Source organism: Protomyctophum bolini (genome assembly GCF_963924005.1).
Source record: "Protomyctophum bolini genome assembly, chromosome: 3".
In the NCBI taxonomy this organism is placed as follows: Eukaryota; Metazoa; Chordata; class Actinopteri; order Myctophiformes; family Myctophidae; genus Protomyctophum; species Protomyctophum bolini.
This window is the reverse complement of record NC_137864.1, coordinates 43,235,992-43,245,198: the sequence shown is the minus strand read 5'-3', so window position 1 is coordinate 43,245,198 and position 9,207 is coordinate 43,235,992. Positions and strand designations below refer to the sequence as shown.

The 9,207-nt window shown below is 40.1% G+C and overlaps 1 protein-coding gene across 1 annotated transcript in view; it reads right to left on the bottom strand.

Annotated features, from left to right (window-relative positions):
* Positions 1–4,362: 4,362 nt before the first annotated feature.
* Positions 4,363–9,207, bottom strand: part of LOC308313120 (uncharacterized protein) — a 41,595-nt gene continuing 36,750 nt past the window's right edge. Inside the window, exon 14 of the mRNA XM_080760037.1 lies at positions 4,363–8,678. Within this exon, the coding sequence (XP_080616163.1) occupies positions 8,577–8,678 (102 nt within the window). The 3' untranslated portion in view covers positions 4,363–8,576. The remainder of the gene's footprint in view (positions 8,679–9,207) is intronic.

The window sequence follows — 9,207 nt, the reverse complement described above, 5'->3', positions numbered from 1 at the left end:
TGCTGAATATTTATTAATAAGAATCCAACGTTTCGACCTGTAATGTCTTCTTCAGGGAATTAATGGTCTTCGTCTTCTTACAGGTCGAAACGTTGGATTCTTGTTAATAAATATTCAGCATCGTGGCTATGAGTGTGCAGCCTTTTTCTCATTTATTATTTCTTAACAAAACTAATCGTGGCTATGAGTGTGCAGCCTTTTTCTTATTTCTTAACAAAACTAATTTTCATATCAAAGGTTTTTAGAACGGAATCCTTTGAAATGGGAATCCAGTCAATCCACAAGAATAGAAATTTTACATTGTGACGTAAACAGTTTGGAAACCCCTTAAAAAACCCATTTTGGGCGGGAACCCCTTTTGGTGTTAGCATTAAGTTATGCTTTAGCAGATCTACAAGCTCATAGCGCGCCACCGAGTGGCACGTTACGAGCTTGTAGGTCTGCTATTTTTGAAAAATCAAAGAACGGCTGACATAGAAACATAGCTTTTTCAGAAAACTGTCAGGATGTAGAAGACATTTTTAGAATCTGATCTCAGGTCAAAATGGTTTAACCGGCCTGATGTAAAACACACCCAACAACACACAAACACACACGAGACCTGGGTAAAGGCGTTCAGTTTGTTTTAAACACTACATACGTGAGCTGCATTTTATTTTAAGCACGTTGCGAGACATACTAAGTGAACTACTGGAAAAAAAAAAAAAAAAAAAAAGTCCTTCAGTACAAAATGTGCAAAGCAAACCAAACCAAGTGTGTCTCCAGCCAGGCCGGCTTTCAGATACAGTATATCAAAAATGATGTTACCAATAACACGTTTAAATACTTTGATGGGTTTGGTTGAGCCAGGAAGGTTGGCTGCATGGACACACAGTTGTTGTGCATATCGTTGCTGACGAGGTGGGAAACCTTTTAGCATGTCCAAAAAACCGTTACCTTTCAGGAAATAGAAAACAAGAATCTGTTCCACTGGTTCATTGTTTAAAATGTTTATAAAAACCCACAGACAAGACGTATAACCACAAGGTAAAGATTTTAGTCTACAAACTCGGCACAGTTTGCTACTTTTGCCTCCCATACAACAAAGTATATAATAAATAAATAAAAGATTAAGGTTTCTGTCCTGACAGCGACATTTATGCTGCCTGGTTTATGCCGGCCGCTGTTGTGTGAGCAACAATGACGTGGGATTATATTCTGAGTTGAACCTCCCTGCTCAACCAAGATACCAAAGTATCGCAAACATCTTCCATTTATATTTCCAAGTTAGATACAAAGCAAACACATCGTTTCTCAAGTACAATTACAACAATATATAGTTCCTAAAACCTACTTGGCATTATTTTTTTTACATAGCTTCAAAAGGCAGTGCACAAACAATGAAGAAAAAAAAAATGAAAAGAAAAAGAAAACTCAACAATATACAACTCTCCAGTTTCACCAGTAAGGACGGACAACACAATGATCTCGGCAAAACGAAAAAGGCAGCAGCACAGAAGGAAAATCAGAGATGAGTAACATGATTGACCCGTAACCGAGTTGACAGGTCATAGAAATGAACGTATACAGTATAGTGTAGTACGTTACTACACTATACAGTATCGTGAGACTAAACAGAGTTGACAAGCTCACAGTTATCTAAGAGAGAGGTACTCATTGAAAGATCATTTTAAACAGGCTGTGGTTTATGAGCTACTGTATGAGATCATTCGTGTTACCTCGTTTAACAGAACCAATTGGATTGCCCCAAAATGTGTACTGTATATACACACACCACCCATCTCATACTCAAGGCAGGCAATATGGGGAAAAACGTAATGTGGAGAAGAGATTAGCATTTCATCTCCACAATATTTTTGAAAGTTAGGCAGCCAACCAGCATGGTATCAAATCAAGCGCAGCAATTCATCATGTGTCCCATTATGCTTCAACCATTCAGAGCATACAGGGGGGGGGGGGGAAATAAATCCATGTATAAATTATTTGACGGACATCACAATTTTCAGGGAAAATAGTACAATAGTTTCTTCCTTTTGTGTCAATGTTGTGCAGCCCTAAATGGATTAAATGCACTTGTTCTGTTACAGTATTAGCTTTGGTAAACCTGCCCTACAAGAAGAAAAAGGAAGTGTAACAGACGAATGAGTTATTTCACACAGGGCCGTGTGACTAAACAGCAAAATGACCCATGCCAAATGATGAATATTTTCTGCTCTATGCTGAGGTATAACATTGTCACATTCTGGCTCTGTCTGTTGTTAGTTGAGGTAAGTCCAACAGTGGCCCTTGGAACTTTGTGAGGTTATGTATTCAACCAAACGATTAACAAAGGCAGCCCTCCTGTTCTATGACTATAGAACAGAACTGGTCTTCAACTGTAAACTAAAGAAGACAAGGAGGGTGTTATTTACAAACTGACAACTGCACAATAATACCAGACAAAGAACACGCCATCTGGAGCCGGGTTCGTTTGTACATACAGGTATGCATGTCTGTCTGCCCACACAATAGGCCACATCGATTGAAACTTTACTCACTGTAGCAACGCACGTACTGTACTGTACGTATCCTACAGTACACGAGACGGCACAGAAGGTAACGTTTCGCAGCACCTTGTTTCGCGAAAGCAAACGTTGCTTTAACGCGACGCAGGAGAACAGACACTCCGAACATCACTGAAGCCAACGTCCCATTCATACTTAGGAACTGGCTATCGAGAGCTAAAGATCGGACAAAGACAGAGGCCAAAGTCACATTGACATTGAGAGATGGAAATGAAATGTCAGTTTTTTTCAACACTTTTGAATCAACCTGGCATCCCCATCTTGGGTATGTTATTATGGGTGTCATTTTCTAAATTCCTTTAAAAAAAACAATAGCCTATCTACAAGCTTATAGATTGGCATTGTTTGCTGTTCATCATACAACGAAGTACAGTATGTAGATACAGTAGGGCTTCAGTGGTTATTAACAACCAATGGCTAGTATTTGACTTGCTGTGGGTTAGATATTTAGTATACTCGTGAATCTGTTTTGTGGTTTCTTTGCTGTGTGAGTCACGCTGGAGCCTACAAAGCTCGCTTGGCAAGGTGCTGTGAGTGACGCGTGCCGTGCGCGTGTGTACACACACACACACACACACACACACACACACACACACACACACACACACACACACACACACACACACACACACACACACACACACACACACACACGCCACAACATGCCCTGTGGTATGGCTGGCTTGAATTGACCTTGGATCTCAGCCAGAGTCAGACAGGAGTTAAGTAAAAGACATCCATAGTCTGCTCACATTTGGCAGAACGTGACGGTCGATTATAAACGTCACCTCACCTCAACGTCACCTCGTTGTCACCATGGCTGGAAGACAATTCATGAAAGGTTGACTATAAGGCCCCAAACCACACCAACGCGTCGGATCGGGACAAATCGGTTTTTAAGGTTTTGTCCCGACCCGACCCTTTGGTGTGGTTTGAGCTTAACAAAACACTCCACTCTCTCACTGTGTGGTCATGCCCCATTATGCTTTGGTATGCGTTGACAGAATGGGGAGCGGCCACACGTGCAACAGAGTGGAAACCTTGAGTCAGTGCAACGGTACTCTAGTTTAGTCTAGTCTAGCTTACTCTTTCAATCTAAAGCCCAACACACACCGTCTGTGAAGCCGACGGTGTGTGTTGTGCTTAACACAAGCAGATGCTGGAAGCTATAAGGCTTGTTAGACAAAGGTGAGCTAACTTGACAATGAATGACGTGCACAATGAAGTGCTAAGAAAAGTCCTGTGCAAGATTAATAATTAACTTCATTAACTCTATTTTGGACATGTGATTATTATTAGTGTGTATTGCATTTGATTTATTTTATAAATGTAAAACCAAAAATGAGCTTATAGATCAGCTATTTTCACAATCCGTCATATTAAAAAGGTATAGGTATAAGTATAACTACGCCTCTCCCGGGTCACGAAGATTTGTTTCCCCCGTTAAAAAATCACATAATATAAGAACGGTGTTAAAAAAAAGAATAAATGGAAAGAAGAATCCAGGCATTTTACTCATATAGTAGGTTGCAAAGGACCAACTGACAGAAATTGACTGCAATGATCTACAAGCAGATCTACAAGCTCATGAGCTTGTAGATATGCTAATTTCAGATAAAGTGTAAAATCAGACATTTGGGTACTTATTATTATTATTAGGGTTCAAGTCCAAATGTATTATTAGGGTTCAAGCCCAAAGGGCTTCACCTTGTTCTGTGAAAGTTCCGCCATTTTTAAGCAGTTTTGGCAGTTCTGTGCCATCGTTCTTCACGAAATGTAATGATTTTTGTCCTTATCAGATCCAGACAGCATACAGTATGCATATAGATTGTAGCTAATCATATATTTGCACATAATTAAACAACACCGAAACAGAAATATGTTGAAACTCAGACTTTGGGGTAATATTATAAGACACAAGGTGGCACTGGGTGTAATTTCACCAACCTGTTTTTTGGACAGAATTTACAAAATACATTTTGAGAAGTATATAATGTCTTATATCTTAAAATAGCCCCCCACCTCTATAGAAACTTATTTTAAGCTGCCCAATGAAATATTTTCTGCATACCCTGTAGAAATAATACTAGCTTTATTATGTCTATATATGAACATCAACGTGCTAAAATAAGTTAAAAAGCAGACTTTGGTAAAGAAAAGCATTTTGCTTACATTCAACAGAACTCTGTGGAGTGAACTACAAATAAAGTTGAACATATTTTGTATTAACCACTCTGTCAGACTATGTGAGTTGAACCGACTGTCAAACTGTGCAACGAGACCCTATAAGCTAGCAAGAAATATGTAGATTCTTTTCATTTACATTACCACACGTTATATTACTCAATGGATATGTAGTGTACAGTCAGTGTAAGTGAAATGGTGATAATGTATAAAAAAAATATATACATAGGTGACTTGTGTGTTTCATTAGATATGCACTGGTGAGGTTTTGCCAACCCAAATTAAAACGGCTTAATTGGACTGGCTCTGCTATAGGACCTACTAGCCGAAAAATGCTGGGTCAATGTTTAAGCACTTTCACACATAACGTCTCTATTTTGGGCACTGGCGAACATTTTCAAAAGGTTTCAAAATTGACCGGTCTGTAAGCTCACAACACGTTGCATTTTTGCTAGTTTTTTGTGTTAACAACATTGTACGATGACTTTAATAACCTATTTTGTGCGGGAACCCATTTTGGTGTTATGCTTATGCTTTAGCTATTGAAAAATAGCAGATCTACAAGCTCATAGCGCGCCACTGAGTGGCACGCGCTACGAGCTTGTAGGTCTGGCTATTTGTTTTTTAATCGAAGAACGACTGACATAGAAACATAGCTTTTTCAGAAAACTGTCAGGATGTATAAAGACATTTTTAGAATCTGATCTCAGGTCAAAATGGGTTTTAAGTACCTTGAGGGGAAAAAATAAAAGGCTAAACGGAGGAAAACTTGGAAGCTCTGTAAAATGTTCTTGGTACTGATATAATTTTCTGTAAGACAATGACCTACCCTTTAGTATTAACATGTTGTTATATCCGTTATAGAACTAGTCTGTAGCACCGGCACACTACGCAAAAACACGGCCCAACATTTCTGACACAGTCAGAACTCCCGACGGTGTAGAAGACAATGAACAACCCAAGATGCTTGCCATGTTTTTTTTGCCACAATGAGTACATCTTCGTCTATTTATTGTACAGTATGTATTCACTATAAGGACACACATTTGAGGGACTCTGGAAGAGTGACTTGTTTTTTTGCTTTAAAGTTAAGGGGCATGAATCCACCCTAAAGAGGCAGCGTTTGTTTTGATACCATTCTGACGGTAGAGAGATTATAAAAACAGTGTAAGTAAGGCTGAACAATCGTATACAACACTACTATTGACCTATGACCTATTGACCTATGAAGTGGCTTTAATTGCCTTTCAAAGGCGTTTTGTTCCTTTGGTCGTTTGCTTGGACTCTTCACGTTTGTGGTATATTTTTTGACCTCTTTGATTTTTCCTTTGCACTGCAACCTGTGAAACAGACATACCGTATTCCAAAAGAGTGACTTGTCTTTAACCATCAGTGCTTTAAGAAGGGAGGAGGAGGAGAGAGAACTCAGCGGGTCAAAGACAAGTCACGACAAGTGACGCAGGCAGTTCACCATCAGCTCAGTCAACTCAGAATTATGTTTCAATCAGGTTTTTCTTTTCTGCTCTCACAATTTGGATATGACAAAATCCTTGAATTGAATCAAGAGCTGATGGCTTACTGAACCCGGGCTTGATCCATTATGAAATTTAGTAACAAAATATTCCATTCCCTACACATGTGCAGCTTTGAATCCACTTCCAAACACGGATACACAACAGGCCTTCTTTCCTCTGTCTCCTTGCCTCTACTGTTAAGGCGGCTGTATGCTGCTGTGTGTGTGAGAAAGAATAAAGTTCGGCTCCGTTTGTGTGAACACATTACAGGCTATAGCTATCCAATTCTATCCTGTTCCCAAGCAGCGTAGAAAGCCTCGCTCTTGGTTTCAATCGAAATTGATTTGATTTGAAGCTAGACTTCATACTTAGTCTAGTCTATAAGTCCAGTACTTCATACCGGACTTATTTTAATACATAAAACACTATCTGGTACTGTATGTTAACACAATGTAACTAAAACTAAAACATCTGCAGTGGCTGGAGGTGACCACATGACGTCATAGGCCATCAGGAAAACCAGAGCCATAGAGTAAGACTCCGTTCACTTCATGTTCAGACTGGTTCCTCGAGCCCACAATAAAGTTATTTGCAGTGGACAGTATATGGAATGGACACTACTGTACTGTAGATGTGCCACCATCTTTCAATTACCAATATACAGCCAGCCGCCATTATAAAAAGGTCTTTACACAGCAGGTGCAGTTTTTTTTTTAATTTGCCAGAAAGTATTTCAAATTGCTGTTTGTGTCAAATATTATAAGACGATAAAGTAACACAATTATTATCTGGAATGATGTCGATTTTCCCCCGCAAATGGAGGCATCGACCTGTATGAACGAGGCATTGACTATTCGTATTCCGAATAGTTTCATGCGACATGTTCGCTGGCACATTTATTTATGTATTATTTATACGTCATGTTCCCGGTGTGTAAAGGACTTAAGCATTGAACCCCAACCCCAAAATAATGACTCAACGACTTATACACTCGACGAGTCAACGTTACTGACTCTAAGGAAGGAATACTTCACCCCAAAAGAATGCATTACCGTACTCACCAAATTAAAAATGTGTTGCATTCCTGAGACAATAATACAATATTTGACTAATTTAAGTTAATAGATTAGAGGCGTGTGACATCAGGCGTGTGACATCATCGTACCCAGAAGTTATGCGGTGTGCCAAAAAGAAAAATAAACTTTCTGGCCTTGACAGCCCAATAAGCCCAAACATCCAAACAGAAAAGTTCTATCTGATTGCATTAAACGACATGCTGTATGGAAAGCTTGTACGAAAAGCCGGTGGAAAGGTGATGCATGTGCATACTCTGAACAAGAGCATATTAACAAAACCATATTTAAAACATTCTCTTTGAACCTGGATCATCAGTGATTACACGGTAACAGGTACCGTCGCCCATAAACCATCTCGCACTCATTTCTTTCCACCGACCTCACGCCGACCGCTCGGTGCGGCGGTTCTTTATTTAGTTTTACTGAGAATACGGTTAGAAATAAGTTTAGGGTTAGGCATAATTTTACTGGGGTTAAGATTAGGAATAGGGTTAGGTTTCGGCACCGTTTTACTGAGGTTAAGGTTAGAAATAAGGTTACTGTAGGTTTAACCGTTTAAGCATAATTTACTTAGGTTACTTTAGGGATACCAGGCTGAGCAGTTCCGCCGGCTGTACGCCTGGATGGCGAGTTGGTAAAAAGGCGACTTTGTTGGTAATCGATTACACTGTGAGAGTTTACATTATTCTTTTATATACAGTAGTTTATATAGCAGACAAATATAGAATTATTGGCTCAGGAATGCGACAAAAGAATTTGAAAGGAGAAATGTCATTATTTTTGGATCAAAGTATTCCTATAAGACTAGTAATGGTCTACCTTTCACTCATTGGCCCCCATCGTCCTAAAACTAAAATCCCTTTTAAACCAATTGATTTGATCCACTGAAAAACCCTCTACTCAATGACCCAAAAGTCCAGCGAGCTTTTTTTTAATCTGGATTTAGGCGTGATAATCCATTTTGTTTTGGACTCCAGAGCAGCGGTCAGGAAACCCATTAATGGCCAATTTACACGAGGCTTTGGAGCGCAGTGCGAGGCGAGGAGACGAGGAAACAAGGCCATTGGAAATGCTTATCAACTGCTTTCACTCTCGCCATGTTGCCCCCCGCGACGGAACAAACGGAGACGCACGTACGCCTCCTAGTGGCAGGGAGGCAACATGACCACAGCGGAGTTGAAAGGAGGAGGAGGAGGAGGGACACAGAGGAGGCTGGTGGTACAATGGAAACCCCACCCTTAAAGGAAGTTGGTGGTGGTGGAAGTGGTGTTGGAGGTAGTGGTGCTGATTTGGAAAGTGTACGCCTCATCTGTGGGGGCAGCAGGAGAGGACCCATCCGGCTGTACAGAGAGAGAGAGAGAGAGAGAGAGAGAGTCTCAGACAGTGGTTTCCAAAGCGGGGTGGGAGCCCCCCCTGGCGGGAGGGAGTTTCCAGGGGGGGTCCCAGCCCAGACAAACATTTTACTTCCACTATAATTCAATTAATTTGAAATTATCGCAATGCTGGCCCGATCCCATCTCTCTCCCCATTTCCTGTCAACCTACTATATATCTATCAATAAAGGCAAAAAGCCCAAACAATATTGTAAAAAAAAAACAAAAAAAAAACAGACTTTCAATACCGCCACATTGATATTGTTCAGTTGAGTTTAAAACAAACGGCCAAAGTCATTTGAAATGGTGGCCCGTGGTGTTGGTTATATTTCATTTATTAAAGGCTTTCCTCCTCTTTTTAACTTTGAGTGCCTGGATCGTCTCTCTTTTTTTTATCTACATTTTTGTAACAAATCGACAAAATCGATTAGTCAACCACTGAAACCCCATGTATGATGCCGGTGTACAAGCTCAGTCACTACGCACTGCATCACAT